The 22,227-nt window shown below is 37.3% G+C and overlaps 1 protein-coding gene across 1 annotated transcript; it reads left to right on the top strand.

The window, feature by feature from the left end:
- Nucleotides 1–1,770: 1,770 nt before the first annotated feature.
- On the top strand, nucleotides 1,771–12,135 carry bnip3la (BCL2 interacting protein 3 like a). Its single transcript, XM_016244413.1, has 6 exons — nucleotides 1,771–1,880; nucleotides 7,413–7,665; nucleotides 9,000–9,081; nucleotides 9,229–9,335; nucleotides 9,871–10,026; nucleotides 10,448–12,135. Exons 1-6 carry the CDS (start codon nucleotides 1,826–1,828, stop codon nucleotides 10,494–10,496), a joined length of 702 nt encoding a protein of 233 aa, XP_016099899.1. The 5' UTR covers nucleotides 1,771–1,825; the 3' UTR covers nucleotides 10,497–12,135.
- Nucleotides 12,136–22,227: the final 10,092 nt, after the last annotated feature.

Genomic DNA, 22,227 nt, shown 5'->3' with positions numbered 1-22,227 from the left:
TTTTTTTTTGTTTTTTTTGCACATCATCCGTTTTAGCTTTAATCGGAAGCATCACTCATTGCTGGGTTATAAACACGCAACCAAACTGACTAAGCAACCCACAGAATCCTGTTTAATAAGTTTGCAGAATCATAATTAATCAATTGGGCTCCTCATGCACTGATTGCTCCCTTCCCAACTCAGGCCTGGTGCAACGGGACGTTTCCTTCACCAAACCCTCGTCGAACGCCTGACATTCGTCCACAAGTGCAATTGACTTGAAGCAGGGTTCCCAAATAGCTCCATTATTCCCTACATCAAATATCTAATGGGTACAACTAATCGTGGCATTAATTTTATGCAATATCTTAGTCTTTGAGGAAAGGGAGACTTTTGAATCGGTCTCTTTTAATTGTTTTGTAGAGAGCCACGCACATGTTTTAAGTCATGGGTAAATGTTTGTGCAGATGTGCATGTTTTATGATTTTCAGCATCTTTTGATGCGTGTCATTTTATTTGCAGCTTTTTAATACAGAATGGTTCCTATGAGGTAAAGAATGCTCTAGATATTTTTATATGAATTTTCGAAAGTTGAAATTATGTCCTTGACAGTATTCAGTGTATTAATGCTGTTGATCGGTGCAGAATGGAAATCAGAGTGTTTACATGGAAATATCAGGCCTGCTGTATATGAACAAACCCTGAAGTATGTTCCCTTTATCTTAATAGTTGTAAAACCAAAAATGTAAAATAAAACTTAATTTTAAGACTGGAAGATAAACTTCTTGGGGTCATTTTTTTTTCCCATTCGGAGGTCAGTAAAGGAAAATCCAATTAAATGGCATTGTATTATATACCAGGTAAGCGAAAATTATACAGAGCAGAATCACTCATCTTTAAACATCTGCCCCACATTTAGGTTAGCAGGAGCAAATAGGACACCCTGAAATGAATTTGTGCCTCTGCTATTTTAGGAGTTGGTTATCTGTGAACCAAAGTAACGGGGTTTTAGGTTGTTATAATGGCAGTACATGTAAATATTGGACGCTGTCTATCTTTACATCCACAACTTAACCGTGTAATAATGATTATATAATGCATGTATATGTAGTTGATAGATCGATACAGACAGAATGATAGATGATACAGATAGATCTATCTGTCTGTGTCGATATCTATCTGTCTGTATATTATATACCTCTACTACCTGTGTATATTGTGTACAGAAACGAGAGCTTATTTTAGAGTTTTCTTATGTCTCTGGAATTTTTTTTTTTTTTGCACTTCTCTGCAGCAACTTTCATTTATTTACAGGCATTATTTTTATTTATTTTTGCACTTCTGTGCAGCAGCTTTCATTTACAGGCTTTCTTTTTTTTACAAATTGTGAAACTCGTGTATTAAATAAATTCAGTGCACACAGACTGAAGTAGTTTAAGTCTTTGGTTCTTTTAATTGTGATGATTTTGGCTCACATATACAGTACACACGCATACATACAAACACACACATATATATATATATATACACATACACATATACATAAATATATATATATATATATATACAATTATAGATGTATGTAACAATAAATATATAATACAAAACGAAAGATTTAAAATAAATTAAAAATGAAATAAATTAACCGTTTTAAAAGCCTCGAGATTCTTGGAAGATGAAATAGTTTGGATATATAAATAATAGATATATATATAAAGGATTTTGATTAATGAACGTTCTGAATGTGATGACGTCACGCCGGCGCTCAGTGGCACAGATGCGCGTGCACGAGGAGCGGGCGGGAGCGTGCCGTGTTGACGGACGCGAGCGAGTGACGAGAGGCAACATGTCCACCGCAGCCGCCGCGCAGCTGAACAACAATGAAGAACCGGGACTCAACGGTAAACCTCCGTCTGTGTTCCTGCAGGGGAGAACGCGGGAGGGATCCTAATGTCGCTTTAAACCTTGTTTGTGTGTGTTGTAGTTTTCTCTGGAGCTTTAAAACGCTCTTATGCAACGTCTATTGTCTCTCTGAGCTCGATGGCTGGAGTTTCCTCCTCGCTCATAAAGGGCGGGAGCGTAAGATGGCGTCTGAGCGAATGAGAGTGAAGGAGAGCGGGAAGCGGGGTGGAGTTGCTTGGCAACCCATAATGATTGACGGAACGTAAGCCAATTGTTAGTTCTAGATTAAGTTCGAGCGTCGTGGAGGCGGGGCTACGGTGATATCAGATCAAGGCGAAGGGGGATCTGAGAAAAATGGAGGCGGGGGGCGTGTACATAAATAAAGAAGCTGAATTCATTGCGATTTAAATCGGCTGTGTTGTGCCTTAATATTTTACTGTATATGTTGTGCTCCATTTTGTTTAAGTTGGTTAGTAGAAGGGTTATTTTTGTTTCCAGAACAGTCCAGTGTTTTCATGCCCCCCTTTATATGTGTTAATACATTGAACATATGATCTTTTAAAAAACATATTTTTAAAGAATTAAATTGTATTCGTTTGCTACAATTAAGTCAACACAGAGGTTCATTTTAAATAATTTCACTACTTTAAATTTTACTACTTAGTTATTCACTAACGTTAAGTGAATTTAATCAGTGTCCTGTTGCAATTTATTAGGAACTTTCCCAGGGTTTTTTCTTTTTCTTTCTTTTTTCATCTCTGTGTATTCAAGCAAGCTTTTGTTATAATATTGTTTTTGCTGGGAACATTTAATCAAGCTTTTCTTAGAAAAACAAACAAACATTTTTTAAAGGACAATTAAGGCCTATGTTTGTACAGTTTTGGTGAATCTGAATGAGTTGCACACTATTACACTTAAAGGGGTCATATGATGCGATTTCAAGTTGTCTTTTTTGAACATTAAAGCATGTCAACATATTCTGTTACACCAAATAATGATCTTTAAAAAAGCATCATATGACCCCTTTAAGATTGGTGCACTTGCATGCCACAACCTTCATATGTGTAGCAGATATCACTCAATCACTATGATTGTGATGCAGAACAATGAGCTATTAGTGCTTGTCTTTAATAATCATTACTGCAACATTTAAACTGTTTATTTGCATTATGTAACAGCTCTCTGGAAGCACTGAGCTCGTAATACTGATCATTTTATAGTTTAGAACATAAAAAAATCTTTAACCAGTCAGATCATTTGACTCCAAACCTCAGCACATTTCGTTCATTTTTCACATTCCTTATGTACCTAAAGTGCAAAAAAGTGAAGTGCAAACCATATTTCCTTCTCTTTTTTTGTGCTTCTTTTTCATTATTTTTATAATAACACTATAATGTTTGTAGTGCATGTAATTGCATCATCTAGAACCAAAAATGAACTGTACTATTACTTTTAATTCTTGCACAAGCATTGTAGATTTTAATATAATGTAGATGGATCTTCATATGCATATTTCTGCAATTATCTGAAAAACATATAAGCTTGTTCAGACAGAATTTGTGCTGATTTTTTGGGATAAAATATATTGCATTCTGTGCAGTGACTTTAAACACAGTAAAAGCTGAGAGTAGCATGCTATTGGTTAGATGAAGGCATATTCAAATTATCTAAAAAAATATTTGACATGCAGTGAGTTTGTGTAGCAGCTGTAGGTAACAACATTTCCCTGCTGTCTGTGCACTCTAAAAAATGCTGGGTTAAATACAACCCAGTGCTGGGTAAAATAGGGACAAACCCAGCAATTGGGTTGTTTTGACCCAGCGGTTGGGTTACTACACAGAAGGTTGGGTTAAACATTTAACCCAACCGCTGGGACAAAACAACCCAATTGCTGGGTTTGTCCCTATTTAACCCAGCATTTTTTAGAGTGTGTGGTTCTGGTTGCACGAGTTATAAAGTAATTTAAGGTCTATTATGTAATTTATGACGGCTCTCTAAATCCATCTCAAATCTGTCAAGAAACCCCAAAAAACATGTCCAAACCATGTTCAATATAAGTGATATAAAATGCTTTTATGTTTTCCTAATTCATGCTCATGATCTTGTCGTGCAAAATTCACCACTGCACATTATTCTAAAGAAAAATAGTGATTTATGACGGCTCTCTAAATCCATCTCAAATCTGTCAAGAAACCCCAAAAAATATGTCCAAACCATGTTCAATATAAGTGATATAAAATGCTTTTATGTTTTCCTAATTCATGCTCATGATCTTGTCGTGCAAAATTCACCACTGCACATTATTCTAAAGAAAAATAGTTTGTTTTTATGACCATCTGTCTTATTTTTCAGCCCCTCTTCTCAAATATCTTGTCATATAGAGACACATTTTGACCATAATCAATTCTTGATGGGTTAAATCAAGTCCCACCCAGCAATCCTTCTTCTTGAATATCCTGATGCACTTGGAAATTCCACTCATTACAGAAGTTGCAAATGCTTTTTCTTGTTGACTAGATTCTGGTTTTTGTTTACGCATTAGATTTACAATCATCTGTTAAACAACTGTATCTCAAAAACCTAGTGTGTTGCCTACCTAGACACCATTTAACCATCCTATGATACCCAAAAAAGATGTCTAAATAGGCAGCTCTATGGGTTTTGGGATACAGTCTGTCTGACTCTGTATCCTAAAAGTCATCCTGTTTATTAGATAGCATTTAATGAGGGTGAATACTAGGTTTATGGGTGTCTGTGGCGCACAGACAGATCTGGGTTACAGACACAGCAGGGGGATGGGAGAGGGTTTGATGTGCCAGAGATTACATAATCCCTCCCTCCGTCCCGCGGTGAATTCCATCAGAGCTGCTTCAGGATCAGTGTGTTTAGTTGTGTAACTAGAGCTGGCGTGATATCTCTGCATTCATCATTTTTTGGCCAGGATGTGGCCTAGATGCCAAAACTATGAAAGCCTGTTTCCACCATAGTATAAAAAATTTTTAAAGGTAATTGTGATCTCACAATTTGTACTTTTTTTTTTCTTTTTTCAGAATTGCGAGATATGGACCCAGAATTCTGTCTCTTTTTTTTCACAATTCTGAGTTTACTGAGTTTACATCCACCAACTCTGACTTTTTCTCAGAATTGTGACATATAATCTTGCAATTCTGTCTTTTTTTCTCAGAAATGAGAGATGTAAACTCGCAATTGTGAGTTATAAACTCCAATTATGAGGAAAAAAATCACTTCTTTTGCGGGTTTATATCTCGCAATTCTGACTTTATAACTCGCAATTGCAAGTTTATTTCACGCAATTCTACAAAAAAAAAAAGTCAAACATGCAAGATATAAAGACGATTGCAAGAAAAATGCACGAATTGTGAGATAAAAAGTCACAATTACCTTTTCTATTTTTTATTCAGTGGCAGAAACAAGCTTTCATACCAAACAAACTAGATTTTTATATTTTGTTTTGGCATGTGAGTGGTGCTTGCATATGCAAAACTTGTCAACACGTTGTCAAGGGGTTGCTGTGCAGTTGCTAGGGTGTTCTGAGTGGTTACTAGGTGGTTAATCTAGTTGGAATTCATTCTGCCATGGCAACTTGCCCGTAACTGTGGGCAAATACAAGTTCAGTGTTGTGGGCTGGTGAAGATGTGCTAATTTAAACAGGACGCTGGCTTATTAGTGCTGCATGATTATGACAAATGTTGTTGATTATTTCCCTTGATATTGCAATGATGAGTACACATTTTAAATGACCTATTACAAGGTGGACTCAACCACCCACAACAGCATAGCAATGCCCTAGCAACATCCCATCACTCCATCATGTTATTAAAGCATCATGTGGTCTGTGGATCTTTCTGTGTTGCCTAGCAACAGTGAGAAAGTCATCCTGTTTATTAGATAGCATTTAATGAGGGTGAATACTAGGTTTATGGGTGTCTGTGGCGCACAGACAGATCTGGGTTACAGACACAGCAGGGGGATGGGAGAGGGTTTGATGTGCCAGAGATTACATAATCCCTCCCTCCGTCCCGCGGTGAATTCCATCAGAGCTGCTTCAGGATCAGTGTGTTTAGTTGTGTAACTAGAGCTGGCGTGATATCTCTGCATTCATCATTTTTTGGCCAGGATGTGGCCTAGATGCCAAAACTATGAAAGCCTGTTTCCACCATAGTATAAAAAATTTTTAAAGGTAATTGTGATCTCACAATTTGTACTTTTGTTTTTTTATTTTTTCAGAATTGCGAGATATGGACTCAGAATTCTGTCTCTTTTTTTTCACAATTCTGAGTTTACTGAGTTTACATCCACCAACTCTGACTTTTTCTCAGAATTGTGACATATAAGCTTGCAATTGCAAGACTTGTAAGATATAATCTTGCAATTCTGTCTTTTTTTCTCAGAAATGAGAGATGTAAACTCGCAATTGTGAGTTATAAACTCCAATTATGAGGAAAAAAATCACTTCTTTTGCGGGTTTATATCTCGCAATTCTGACTTTATAACTCGCAATTGCAAGTTTATTTCACGCAATTCTACAAAAAAAAAAAGTCAAACATGCAAGATATAAAGACGATTGCAAGAAAAATGCACGAATTGTGAGATAAAAAGTCACAATTACCTTTTCTATTTTTTATTCAGTGGCAGAAACAAGCTTTCATACCAAACAAACTAGATTTTTATATTTTGTTTTGGCATGTGAGTGGTGCTTGCATATGCAAAACTTGTCAACACGTTGTCAAGGGGTTGCTGTGCAGTTGCTAGGGTGTTCTGAGTGGTTACTAGGTGGTTAATCTAGTTGGAATTCATTCTGCCATGGCAACTTGCCCGTAACTGTGGGCAAATACAAGTTCAGTGTTGTGGGCTGGTGAAGATGTGCTAATTTAAACAGGACGCTGGCTTATTAGTGCTGCATGATTATGACAAATGTTGTTGATTATTTCCCTTGATATTGCAATGATGAGTACACATTTTAAATGACCTATTACAAGGTGGACTCAACCACCCACAACAGCATAGCAATGCCCTAGCAACATCCCATCACTCCATCATGTTATTAAAGCATCATGTGGTCTGTGGATCTTTCTGTGTTGCCTAGCAACAGTGAGGTTCAGACGGGACACACGTGTGTCTCATGTTTGCACCGGGTCAACAGTGGATGTTTGTTCTCACAAGTCAGTCTCATGTTCCCTTTTGAGCAAAATGTGTTTAATGCACAAAAAATTAGTTTTTTTTGTTTTTTTTGGCTGTCCTTTGCTTAAAATTCGGGTGCTCACTCATCGTTTATTCTGTGCTGATGTCAATCCCACAATCCCCTGAGTGAGTCTGCCTAAAGAAAGAATTGAAAACGCACACTCAGCTCCACACCGGTTTACATGTACGCCAAGAGACTCTTATAAAAACTCATTTACAGTGGATTTCATTGGATTCAAAATAAATAAATAAAGACAGGCCCCTTGAAACCATTGATGCATTAGTCTTGTGAAGCAGGAGCCTATGCTAATGATTTTTGGGGTTTTCAGGGTCCTGGGTGGAGCTGGAGATGAATGGAAACACTCAGCAGCAGAACCCCAGCTTGCCCTCACTGCTCGGGAACGGGAACCAAGGCGAGTCCCAGGATTCACAGGCCCTGGAGGCCGTGCAGGAGGAAGAGGAGGTCCTAACAGGAGTACTGGAGCATGTGCCTTCCTCCTCCTCTATCCATAACGGAGACATGGAGAAAATCCTACTGGACGCCCAGCACGAGTCCAGCCCTAGCAGCTCGTCCTGCAACAGGTATGAGCAGAGAAACAGGCCGCTCACTTTCTTTTATTCTCAGAAACTCCGCCCTTCAAATCAGAACACTCAAAATGATTGACAGGAAGAGAGTGTTTCTGATTGGCTAAAAATGAATGGGCTACTCCCCAGACCAGGGTTATTATAGATAAGTAAAAACATTTTTGTTACTTGAAATAAAATAAAATATATATATATATAACTTGATGCACTAAAATAACCCAAACTGAAACAAAATGTATAAAACTATATAGACGTAGAAAGAAAAAGAAAAAAACGAATAAAAAAAAAACAGGAAAATTACTTACATTTTCCCAAAACTTCAAAATGGAAAATATTAAAATAAATTCTAATTTAAACTATTAATAAAAACTGTATTGTATCTCAATGATACAATGATTCACTGCCCCAAATGTCAGTGTTATTTTAGTATTATTAATATACTATTAAAGTATTTATTTACTCATATTTTGAATTAGCTTTTATTGTAATATATTCTGTTTTTAATTTTAGTAATTGTATTATGTGCTTATGTCATTTTAATTTAATTTTCTTTTTTTTTCTAATGATATATTTTTTTATTATATTTTGTTTCTAATTTCTATTTAGCTTTATTTTTTACTTCTCTTTACTTTTAGTAATTTTAGTACGTAAGCATAAACTTATTAAGCTGCCAATGCAACATAATTTAAATTTCATTTAAAGTTTTTCATTTAATGTTTAGAATTTCTTTTATTTCAGCTTTATTTCAAATGACCAAAAACAGTTTGTAATAGTTTTATTTTTAGTTAAAAGTAACAACACAGCCCTCAAGATATTTTAGTGACATCAGACAGGTAGTAATAGCATTTTATGTGTAGTATTAACAAATCTGTTAGAGACCATATTCACCTTTTTTTTGTCCCTGAGATCCACTTACTTGTATAACATTAACTAATGTTTCATGCACCAAAAAGTTTCATTTTTAAAAAATAAGAGCTGAAGTTGAAGCTTTATGTATTTAACCATTTTCATGATACTGTTGTGGTGTTCATGTATGCTCAGTTCATGAAATATGTTCCTCCTGACCTGATATTTGTCATTAATGACAGGGATACTGAATATTTTAGATTCAAATTCACTTCATCCATAGAGGCACATCATAGAGAGGAGGCCGTCTGTGGGCAGCACTGGTGTATTCAGCATTGAAGTTTAGTCCCACAGGTGTCCTTTGATTTAGCAGTTCTATTCTTACGTCTGCAGCTCTCAGTGAAGTTTAATTCACTCCTTACATGATTCAGGCTTCTGTTGTTCTCTTGTTTTCTGTATTTTACATTTCTCTGATGTGTTTACAGCCCACCACGGCCACACAGTCCTGACCAGGATGAGGGGCAGATCATGTTTGATGTGGAGATGCCCAGCGAGAGAGACTGTCAGGTAAGAGCAGCACACCGTATATGAATCTACAATAATCTACAGTCATTATTGAACTACTATCTATCATTGATAGTACTGTTATTTAATGAACACATTTTTAATAAGTGCCCTTTATCAAACATGCCGGTGTTTTCTAATCTCCTTCAGTCAGAAGATGATAGTCTGGAGAAGGACAAAGAGGATGATATCCTCATGAATAAAGGGGAGAGTTGGGTGGCAGACTGGTCCAGTCGACCAGAGAACATTCCCCCAAAGTAAGAACCTATATCCAAATAAAACCATTTAGTGAGTATGTTCATAATTTTCCACATGACAAATTTATTAATTCCTAAACAAATCCAATATACGTAATTCATAAAATATTCTGTTCTCTGTGAAACTGAAATATGATTACAGTTTATTTGATAATTTTTATAAAAAATATTGATTTATTTAAAAATATTTTATTTTATAAAATATATATTTTTTATTTTATTGTATTTTATTCATTTTGTATTTGTATTAAAATATTTTACTTTGTTTTAAAATATTTATTTAGCATTCATATTTATTTATTAAACTGTATAAAACATTTTATTTAATGTTTTTTTTTTACATTGTATTACAAATATTTTATTTATTTTGAAAAATATATTATTCATTTTTTAAAAAGTCTATTTTATTTATTTAAAAAATATTTGTATTTTATTTGAAACCCTCAATGAAGTACCAAACTCACAACAGAACTGTTCTGCAATTTAAACAGTTTTTTGATACGAAGTTTAGTGAGATAGTATGATCTGTTCACAGGGAATTCCACTTCCGCCACCCAAAGCGTTCTGGATCGGTGTCTCTGAGCATGAGAAAGACAGGTGCTATGAAGAAAGGTGGCGTGTTCTCCGCCGAGTTCCTCAAAGTGTTCATGCCCTCGCTGCTGCTCACCCACATCCTGGCTCTGGGACTGGGGTGAGTGTCAACACACACACACACACACATAAACACCTATCTCTGCCTATCAAGATCTAATCTAGAGAAAATTACTTCTTTTTGTTGTGTTAATATTTTAATGCCTACTGCATGTTCAGTTAAAATGGACAAAATTATTTGTAAATAATTGTGTTCTTACTGATACTGACATATTTTTTTCACTGGTGGGTTTTCACTGCAAAAACATTTTCACTGCATATCATTTTTGAGGAAATCTGCTGCAAATCCAGTTATTTTGGACAGCAATAATCAGAAAAAAAAAATTCACCAAAAAATATAGCTAATTCATCCAGCATTTAGAGTTGGCCCTAAATGTATAGCAAATATACTGTATATAAAAATAAAGATACAGGAATATAAGTAAATATACTAAATCTATTAGATTTATGTCCTTTTTTAGGGTCTACATTGGGAAGAGGTTGACTACACCCTCCACCAGCTCATTTTAAAACTAAACAGACCCCAGTGCCTGGACGCCCCATCATGAGCAACGGTGGCACAGCAGTGGCCAATCGTGTGATGATTCCTCTCTCTCTCTCTTTCTCTCATTCTCTCCCCCTCTCTGTCTTTCTCTTTATTGTTTCTTTGAGCCCACAGTCCTGGTTTCCCATCACACCCTCTGCTGGGAGACATTGTGCTTGTTGACCTTTGGCTGTGTCGCAGTTTCTTGCCCTCTAACGCCGTGGCTTACTAACATGTTTTAGATGTTTTTATTTGGACATGTAGTGAATTATTCACTGACGTTTATTTTTTTATGACACGCTATTATATAAGCTAGAGCCCCACTACAACCACGGCCATATTACCCTTTTATTTCTGCATGACACACTTCATATGCAACTAATACGGAGCCTGGATGTGGCCGGGAATCTTAGGAGTATATTGACTCTTAATAGGAAATTTAGTTTGTTAAAAAATGAGGGTCGTGATATTTGATTCTAGAGAAGTGATTCTAGAGAGATGATTTTGCTCATTATGCTGCGCAATTGAATTCATTCACTTCCCTTCCTGAGCGACAGCATCAAAAATGCATGTTAGTCATAGGAGAACGACGACTGTTTAAAGACAGACCAAGTCATTCTTTACGTATGTCAGTGCACTCGCTGCATTGCGTTGGACTGTTACGACAGTTATTTTGAGACTTGTATTGCATAGAATGTAAACCTTTAGAGGTTCCTCTCAGTTCTGTTTTAGGCCCTTTTCTGTTTGCTCTTCACTTCTGTAAAGATCCAATATGACAGGCACAAAACTGAAGCATCACTTTATAGCAGCTTTATAGTATGGCAATATATAAGTAAATCACAAATTTACATTAACAATACATGTTTTTCTAATCGAAAGACCTTAAGCTAAAGAGATCAGCATGGACGTACATCTGTTTAAGAGCCAAACTGGTCGGGTTAGTCATTTTTGTGAGTTACTAGGGAAGCTAAACACACACAAACTCACACGCTCTGGTTTGCCTTGATGCATATCCTGCTCACAGCAGTTTCTGACTGTGTATCTTAGTGCCAAAGGGTTTCCACCGCCAACCCAACATGAGTCGCTTGCACCTCTCGTAGACTCAGTCTGGTTTGAGTGGATTATTTATCCTGTCAGTCACTCCATTTTGACAACACCTTACAAAGGCCTTTGGTTTTACTGTGAACAGCCTGTGGATGTTAGGCATAGTGTTGCTATAGTTGTGTATTATACGCCGTTGTACGTACTTTTGTCAAACAGATCCACACTCCGTGTACATATTTATATGCAATATGGTGTAGTTTTACAGATAAAACTACTCATTTAGAAGACTTTAACAGGTTTACACTCACTGATTTACAGATGAAATTTGTCACGAACATGCCCAGGTCATATTTCATCCCATCTGAGTGATTATATTTTCATTTATAAAGAATTAAGCCAGGTTTTAAAACCATTAAGACATCTGAGGCATTATTTTCATGACAATTGAGCACATTTTCTCATTACCATAATTTTAAAAATTATTTATATTTTAACATATTTATACATCATGGTTAAGTTCATTGCACTGCCCTTGCATTTATACAGCTTTTGATTTAAAAAAATCGTATATCAGTAATTTTCAGTTACAAAAATAAAATTTAGGTTTTAAATCATGAAAAACTATTTATAGTTTATAAAACTAAAATATTTGTAAAAATTATATATATATATATATATTTTTTTTATTTATTATTATTTAAATGTGATTTTTGGGTAAAAGATAACCTGGACATTTTCTTGACGGGTTTTAAAATTCACCCTTACAGTATCTAGTAACGCTTTTACTAAGCAAAGTGTTTCCTACAAAAAACTAACAGTTAAATAGTCCAGCAAGAGTTTTGCTACCCAAACCAGTTAACAGGTCACCCTTTGCATTAAAGGGATAGTTCACCCAAAAATGAAAATTCTGTCATTAATTACTCACCCTGATGTCGTTTCAAACCCGTAAGACCTTCGTTTATCTTTGGAACACAAATTAAGATATTTTTGATGGAATCTGAGAGCTGTCTGACCCTGCATAGACAGCAATACAACTGAAATGTTCCCAAGTCCAGAAATGTAGCAAGGAGATCTGTAAAATAATCCATGTGACATCAGGGGTTCAACCGTAATTTTACGAAGCTACGAGAATAATTTTTGTGTGCAAAAGAAAAAAAATAACGATTTTATTCAGCCATTTTATATAGCGCCATTTTTGAGAATATCAGCTGGATGTAAACAGCATATGCTGTTCTCTATCAGCTGCGTCATGCTGGATCTGTTTCCTACGTTGTTGTGATTTGATCTGAACGAAAACAGCGTATCCGTGTGACGCAGCTGACAGAGAACAGCATATGCTGTTTACGTCCAGCTGATACTCTCCAAAATGGCGCTACATGGTGATGAGGAGGAGACGAATAGTTGAACAAAGTCGTTTTTTTTTTTCTTTTGCGCACAAAAATGATTCTCGTAGCTTTGTAAAATTACGGTTGAACCCCTGATGTCACATGGATTATTTTACAGATCTCCTTGCTGCGTTTCTGGACTTGGGAACATTTCAGTTGTGTTGCTGTCTATGCAGGGTCAGACAGCTGTCAGATTCCATCAAAAATATCTGCATTTGTGTTCCGAAGATGAATGAAGGTCTTACAGGTTTGAAACGACATGGGTGACATGGGTGAGTAATTAATGACATAAATGTAATTTTTGGGTGAACTAACCCTTTAAGGCCGTCTGTGTCATTGTGCCACACTTCGCTTCTTTACTCTGTTTTCATGCTTTTTTCTCTCTCAGAGGGGGAGTGGAAAATACAAGAGGCCAATTTAGTGTCGCTTCAACCGTGCCTCGACTTTTATTTGCACCTTTTCTGAGCCCCATTGCATGTGTGTGTTCAGAGAATTCACGTCAGGATTCGACGGAGATGAAGTGTTCCCCTGTGTGGGGCGGAATGAGAACTGTGAATGGAATAGCTGTAGCTCATGTCAGAAACCATAAACTAGCCCTGCCCGGTCTGTGTCGGGTAGGATCACCATACGAGATGTTTTATGCACATTATGATGCTTTTCTTGTCTGTTATAGCTCTTTTGTTTTGAGTTTTTGCTTTAATCATGAGTGTGGAGACTGGAGGGCGGGGCCCTTGTGATTGACAGCTACACCATGCGTTTCGTTTGAATTCCAATCGCACATTATGATGCTTTTCTTGTCTGTTATAGCTCTTTTGTTGTTTTGAGTTTTTGCTTTAATCATGAGTGTGGAGACTGGAGGGCGGGGCCCTTGTGATTGACAGCTACACCATGCGTTTCGTTTGAATTCCAATAGCGACTGGAGTGATGAAGCAATGAACATGTAGTTTCTTGTATTTCACTGGGATTGGAGGAAAAGTTAATTGATATTAAAATATAACCTGACATTCATCATTTCCTTTGTTGTCATTCCATTGTTGAACGTTCCTCATGTGTTTGCTTTTGCCATGTGTCAAGTTATGAAGTTATATGAAACCTATTCTTTTTGTTTGACTACCCTATTCATCACTTAAATATTCTTGCATTAATATGCATGTAGAACCGAACAAATGTAGATTAAAACTACGGTACAGTTAGTTTGGTATTGTATGGCAAGGATTCCCAAACTTTTTTTGTCAGTAAAATATTTTATTTTAAGTTAATATTTCAATAATTGAACAACACATTTGCATGTTTACAGTACTTTAATGTTGATAAATGTTCACATGAAATGCAGGTAAACAAAATATTTCATCTTTTATTTTTTATTTTATTTTAACATGTTTTACGTTTTATGATTTAATAATTATTTGTATTTCATCGATTTGCAAAGCCCCTGCAGTTTCAGCACAAACCCCAGTTTGGAAAACCCTGCTGTATGGCTTAAAATTGAGAGTGCTTTAGTAAACCAACAGTTGTCGACAGTCTCAAAATTATACAAGCTTCATGTTAGTCCAAATCCTAACCCAAATACCCTTAAAATTATCGGGAATTTATTTGAAATGCTCCCATTTTTCCTTAAACTGCGACTTTTCCCGCATGTTGTCCCAGGATTTCTACAGTTAAAAATAAAGTCAAAGTCATGGGTTCAATTCCCAGGGAATGCATGAACTAATGAAATGTGCACCTTAAAAGCAATTTATAAAAGCATCTGCCAAATGCATTAATGTAAATGACCAGCAAGTGTCTTTAGCTTAAAAACAATATTTTCCCCTCCTTGGTTCAGTGCTCCTGATGGTTTAATTAAAATGTTCCATCTCTCTGCAGCTTTCAGTTCATAGCCAACCCATTCGCATGTAACAGATCAACCAATTTGACTTCTAACAGAAAATACGGGCTGTATCTTTGCGATACTTTGACGAAACTTGCTATGTATGATAGCATCATTTTTGTTTACTGTTCCCCTGCTAAATTTGTCAAGTCTATGCCAAAATTGGTTTAAATCATATTCAGATCAAGCCTCAAGAAAGTCAGTAAATGAATGATAGGTGTTTAGTACGGTTCTCCAGAAACATGTTAATGAAGTTGCTGGTGAAGCCACCGAATGGCAAATGAGATTGGAAAATGATTTTGTTTATTGACGGAAAATGATTTTGTTTATTGACACAAAACGTTGTACGGACTACGATCTTATTTTTAATGTAAGAGGATACGTGGCCATTTGTTACTTGTATGTTTGAGGCTTTTGGTGTTACTCACTGCCAGTTATTTTTCCTGTACAAAACCAGTCCATTACGCTTATTTTTATTGATATTTATTATAATATTATTTCAAAGTATTATCATAGTTATAAACACACTGGTTTGTAGCACAAATAGTTTTACTGTTTGTCGCACTTGTTTATTCTATTAATTTTCCTATAGCAGCTGATGAATCAGACGTCTCGCACATTCAAAAAAATAACTTGCTTCCACGTTACAAAATAAGGTGGATATATTTTCTACAATGCCCTAGTAATTAATTGGGTTACAGTTCCATGTTCCTGTCAAATGCTATAGAGATGAAAAAATGGAAAATCTACTCTTGGCCTTTGAATACTTTTTCTTTTTCCAACACTAGGGGCGCTGGGACCAAACAAATTCACTCAACCGTACAATAGATGTGCTGTTGTTGTTTGTCCCTCTCATTCCCAATTATGTATCATGTAATTCTTAATGAATCTATGGCAAAACCATTCTAGCATTTCCATTAATCTTAAGTTCATATTTATCCATACGTGAAGGTAAGATTGTACTACCATCATGCAAGTTCTCAGTGTAAAGGTGCACAAGTGTGTGTTTGATGGAATAACACGCACACAGGCAGCAGACGTGTGAACTGTGAATGCATGTGATTGTTGAGCACTGTGAATGTGGGGTTTAGTGTTTTTTATTTGGTAAAAAAATCTCCACAGACAGGCAAGCATGCGTCCTGTGCTCTGATGGTGGTCTCTCCTGCCCTGATGCATGTTACAGATACAGAAAACCGCATGGTACAGGATACGCTTTTATTCTGTTATGTGCAAACTTCAAATATAGAAAGTTAACAAATGCTTCAGTAACAGATAAAAGCAGAATGTTGTTTTGTTTAAAGGGAAAGCTCACCCAAAAATGAGAAATCTGATGCTTGTGATGTTCAGACCTGTTTGACTTTCTGTCTTCTTCAATCTTCACGAAGCTGATTGCTATTATAATAAAATTATAAAAGTATAAAAAATTCTTTAAAATAGCTTAAATGTGGATCTGTTCCTCACATAAAGGACTGTATGACTTCAGGAGACTTGGAATATAGTGAAGTTGTTGTATGCGCTTGTCCTTTTCTGAGCTTTGCCAGTACACCCCAAATGCAATTTTGGGTGCACTGTCCCTTTAAGAGCTCACTCAAACTGTTTGAGTGTTTGAAGATGATTTGTGATGTTCATATTTCATTTCATGATGGAACCATAGGTACTTCAAGCAGATTTCTCTCTGTTCAAAGAATGTGAAACTGTTTGGTTTCAATCTTATTTTTGATTTGACATTTATGGTCCATTATTGTCTTATTTTTATGATTCTTTTATGCCACTGCCAAAAGAAAAACCTCTTCCCTTATGTTTCCTTCACTTGCCTTAATTACTACATGCTGAAATTGTATTTGGTTTGTTTGGATGGTTGGTTGGTTGAAATACAACCAGCTTTGTATAGTCACCCACTGTGAATAACTGTTTTCACAAAATAGATTTAGTAACATTTAGATAACAGCGTAAACCTGTATCTGTTGATCTGTTTAAGTCTTTCTTTAGTGATTACAGTGATCTCTTCTTCATGTGGTCTGAACATCTGTTTAAATCTTGTTCATAGGTGGACACAGAGCTGTTAGCTTTCTTTTGCCAAAGCATTTTTAGCTGGCCTTTGTAGAATTTGAACTGATTCGCGACACTTGTGTAAATCATGTCTGGTGTTTTGTTTGCATTAAAAGTAGATAAATGATGAATGGATTTTTATGTTGTTTCTGAACGTGTTTATAGTGACATTTAAATTGCATTTGAATTGCATCCATTACAAGAGGTGTTGAGTTTATTTATTCACACTTTGTTTAATGTGAATGTTCTTTAACAAGAAACTCCTTTGTCATCTGATTGGTAATTTTAGAACACTGCATATTATATACTGCCTACTGTTTTTTTTTTTTTTTTTTTTTTTTTTATTAATAAGAGGTGAATGCATCATTAGGTAACAATCAAGTTAGGGGCTTTTCACACTGCGCTTAACCCCGGGTTATCGACATTTCCTGCTTTTAATCATGGGTAGAGTAAAGTTTCACACTTTAGAACAATTTAGAACCCTGCTTTTATCCGGGGTTATGAATCCTTGCTCCGGAACAGGGTTAGCAGCGCTTTTGCAGTCTCAAAGAATATCACAGCTAGATGGTTAGCAACCAACAGCCACTGGACCTTTTTCACATTTCCGGGTTTCTCAGCTGCAGAAGTCGTCCTAGTTGGGTAAACTATATAGCAGTGAATGGGAGACCAGCACAAATATATTTTTTGCATTCCCATTTGCTCAAATAGCAAAAGAAAAACGCCATGATAGTGTTTTCATGACTTTCAAAAAAAGGAAAAATAAAAAAAGAATGACTGACAATTTCAATGTCAAATTGACCGTCACTCCCATAGATGCTGTATTAGAAACACCCTTGCATTAACGTTTACGATTTTTATTATTTTTTTTGTAGAACATAAATATGTGAAAATGAGGCATGCGATTGGGTGTTTTCATGACACGTCATCAATTCAGAAGTCGGCCATATTGGTGGCACTGAACATAAACAATGCCACTGAACCGAATGGAACTCGTGTATGAAAAACTAAGTAGTTCACTAAGAAACAGAAGGACGAATTGTCAGGTCGTCAGTCCACGACAAAGGAGCCAGCTCGTACGAATCTTTACCACCTATTAACTTTAGTTTGTCAAAATATTGTGCCCTTGGTTTTCATGGTTTAGATATCATAAATTAGTAGAACAACGTCTTCAGTAGTATGATACATTAACCGTGCAATCCATGCTGTTGTTTACATCCGAGTATCTCCAATTTGGCCGTGCATCTGAGTAACTGACCAAACCGTAATGTAGGTGCAAATGCACTGCTCTATTGGTTGTAACCTGGGGGCTACAGTGTGAAAGGTCGGTTTATGAATAACCAGGATTAATAGTTAACCTTGGGTAAATTATTAGCAGTGAGAAACGTGAAACAACCCAGGTTTCCGTTCATCAGTGGTTCAGAATAGCTGCTTCCCAAATGATGCACTATACATTATGCACTTAAACACTACGTACTTATGCACTATGAACTCAACCATGTAGTGTATGAATTATATACGGTTATTTTATCATTTATAACCGGAGTCTGATAGCCCCTCCCCCTTTGCTACATAATTAAAACTGCGACAGTTGAGTGCATGAAGTGTCCAACACATACCTGACAACCCCAAGCGGCAACCTTCCAGTCTCTCACGTGAAACCAACACGGAAGTGACTAAAACTGCAATTCATCGACTGGCTCCAAAAGGGAGTCAGTCCCATAGACTCCCCATGTTAAAATGCCCAACTTTACAGCAGAAAAAAATGTGTTTTCAGCATGGTACAAAAAGTGGTTTTGGTCTATATAGCTAATTTTCGCCCTTCATGACAACTGTGAGGGGGTGAATTTTTTTATAACTCATCCATTTAAATGATATTAAGCCTTTAAAGGGGTCATATGATGCGGTTTCAATTTTTCCTTTCTCTTTGGAGTGTTACAAGCTCTTGGTGCATAAAGAAGATCTGTAAAGTTGCAAAGACTAAAGTCTCAAATCCAAAGAGATATTCTTTATAAAAGTTAAGAGTCAGCCACGCCTACCTAAAACGGCTCGTTCTAACACGCCCCCACATACCTACGTCACTATCTGGGAAGATTTGCATAACGCCGCCCAAATGTTCACGCAAAGAAAGAAGCGTAACTTTTATTCTCGCTGTAGTATTGTTGCCGCTGCCGCCATGTTGTGAAGGCACTGTGTGCTTCGTTGTGAAAGCTAAACTACTTTCTTTGGCCTTCCAAAAGAGGATGATATCCGCTTCGTCATGCCTAGAGCTGATCCGTGCTGGTCGCTGAGGAAATACATCAACTTCACGCTGTGGATCGCCGGATCAGCTTTCACCGTGGACGAAGTGGAGTCCAGCCCGGGGTCGTCACATGTGGTTGCCGCAGGCATCACAATATGATAAGGGACGCAACATTTCCGTCACACGCTTGAGGAATTCGGCCAATCACAACGCACTGGATAGCTGGCCAATCACAGCACACCTCGCTTTTTCAGACCGATGAGTTTTGTAAAAATCTACGCGTTTCAGAAAGGCGGGACATAGAGAAGAAACAATAATGTACAGTATGTGGGAAATAATGTTTTTTTAACCTTAAACTGCATAAACACATTTCATTACACAAAACCAAATACACAAAATAATGTTCTTTTTAGCAGCATCATATGACCCCTTTAAGTTCTGCATAATTAAGGGCGTGGCCACTTGAGTGACAGGTGGATTGCCGCTGCTGTCACCGCCGTCGAGCTAGGTGGGCGTGGTTTCAGCAACCAGCTCCCGCCTCTGACCATTTTTGATTATCCGGGAGTGACACGCCGCCAAGATGGCAACGGCCCGCTCCGCCCACTTTGAGCTTCAAAAATTCTCTTCAGAAACCTACGGGTGACATCACGGACACTACGTCCATGTTTTTATACAGTCTATGGTCAACCCTCCCGTTTTTCCTGGGATTCTCTCGTATTTTACCATTCTATCCCGCTATCATCCCGTTTTAATATTTTCCCGTATTTCTCCCGTATTTTTAATCTTTCTATAAAAAAATCCCACTGGACGTATTTTATGTTTTTGCTACATTCGCCTCCGGTAAAACTCCCGTAATTTGTACGGCCCAAACCTCATTATATGAATAATCACGTCAACAAATTCCAAGGTTGCCCAGTTGCCAGATTTTGTATGAAACATATCCTTGTCACACAGTCGACACAAATTTCAACCCATTTGTCCCCTCAACTTGGCAACCTACAACACTGATGAGTAGCCTACCGCGGGAAGGAAAGGCCACTAGTAGAAATGGGATGGGAGGAGAAGACTTGTTTATGAAGACTTGAGAGAAGACTTGTTTATGAAAAAAACAAATATACCGTACATGTAAATTGAGATATAGCTTACACTTCAAAAGGCTATGGTTTAATTGATTAAATATGAGCGCTGCAAATTGCAAAATCAGGAGCTACGCTGCTTTGTTTACTGCAGTTACCGGGGAAATGGTTATATTCCTGGCGAAAAGCGAAAGAATGAAGAGAGAATGAATGAGCATTTTTCAATAAGCCCTTCTGCTTTTTGTTTGATAATAATTGTTTAAATTAATATAATAATAATATAATATAATAATTGATACTTTTGCCCCGCCCCCGCCCAAACCCCAAGCACCCCAAACTGAAACGGAATATGCAATAGAGGGCGTCGTTTTATTTTTGCGCTCCTCCTCATAGCAACCTAACGGTTTGGAGGGGTGTGTTTAAGCCCAAACCATTGCCCAAGCCGTCAAACTGACGTCATCGGAGAAGGAATGCCATTCCAAAGCAGAAGCAAATGTTCCGATTTTGATTAACCAAGACAAACCATTTTTTTCAGTGGATTCATTTGCACGAATTAATTGTTCACATCAAGACTAGCAATGTGCTCTAGTAAAGTAAATAAAGTAAATTTTTATTTCATGCGGACTTTAAGTGCATCATCCGGGTATTTAAAGTGCACTTTTTCTTTTTGGAATTTTCAGTGTGAACACACTACTCGCACTATTTCTGCTACAAAACGTCATACTTCTTTCTACTTCTACATATTTCTACTCAGGGTTTACTGTTTCAAGTGAAATGCTCTATTGTCACGTGACCTCACCACAAAATAATAATTTAGAAATAATTAAATGTTAGAAAATGAAGTTATTTTGTATTTGTAGTCAATACAATGTTGCTTGAAATTCTAATCATATAACGGAATCAATGGGGGAAAAAAGTTAATATTTACTATTGCAATGGAGGCCAGCGAGTAGGTGCTGTGCAGGTAAACCTCACAACTGACGCTAGAGGCTGCAGTCTTTAGCCTCCTTGTTAGTGCGTCCTCCTCCCATGCTGGAGACCCACTCGGAGCGAGAACGAGGTGTGGCGGAGAGGACCTGGGAGAGAGGGATTACATTGGTGCCGTGACCCGGATGGGAGTGAGGCTCAGGGGGGTGAGTGTAACGGAGGACAGCGAGTAGGTGCTGTGCAGGTAAACCTCACTCCCCTGATCTCAAGAGACGCACTAGCGACTGATGCTAGAGGCTGCAGTCTTTAGCCTCCTTGTCGTCCCATGCTGGAAACCCGGGTTCGAGACCCACTCGGAGCGAGAACGAGGTGTGGCGGAGAGGACCCGGGAGAGAGGGATTACATTGGTGCCGTGACCCGGATGGGAGTGAGGGTTAGGGGGGTGAGTGTAACGGAGGCCAGCGAGTAGGTGCTGTGCAGGTAAACCTCACTCCCCTGATCTCAAGAGACGGCGACTGATGCTAGAGGCTGCAGTCTTTAGCCTCCTTGTCCTCCCATGCTGGAGACCCAGGTTCGAGACCCACTCGGAACGAGAGGGGTTACACTATGATTCATGGAATCAAATATTTCTACTGTATATTAAATTCTACTGAATAAACTGAAATTTAAACTAGAATTGCATACTTAAACCATACAAAAAGTGTATATAGTATACATAGTGCAGGGATAGTATAGTGTGCTGTTCTAAATATAGGTCTGGTCAGTGATAATTAGCACATTACTGCCTCCTAATGGCTAAAAAGCCAAATTGATGTTAAAAATGAAACACAGAAGTGGCAGTAAAACAAACATCGAGCCACGAATGAGCATTGTGATTTTAGATCTTAGCAACACTAGGAAGAGCAAATGAGCTTTTATTCTTTTAATCGCAGTGTAAAACATGCTGTAGTTTGGTTTGTGTAGTTGCATGCTGGTGCTGGTTTCAGCTTCCAAAGCAGCTCATTGGTTGCTCCTTTTCACAGGACACATCTTTGTTAAGCCGTTCAACAATGTGAGATGCTTCCAAATAGTTTGTACACTAATTTGTCCTTTGTGCAGCAAATTGGTCACATTAATAAAGAACGATTAGCC

The sequence above is a fragment of the Sinocyclocheilus grahami genome, unplaced genomic scaffold (assembly GCF_001515645.1).
Source record: "Sinocyclocheilus grahami isolate Dianchi unplaced genomic scaffold, SAMN03320097.WGS_v1.1 scaffold717.1, whole genome shotgun sequence".
In the NCBI taxonomy this organism is placed as follows: Eukaryota; Metazoa; Chordata; class Actinopteri; order Cypriniformes; family Cyprinidae; genus Sinocyclocheilus; species Sinocyclocheilus grahami.
The sequence above is the reverse complement of the archived record's forward strand: the minus strand, read 5'-3'. Positions and strand labels throughout refer to the sequence as shown.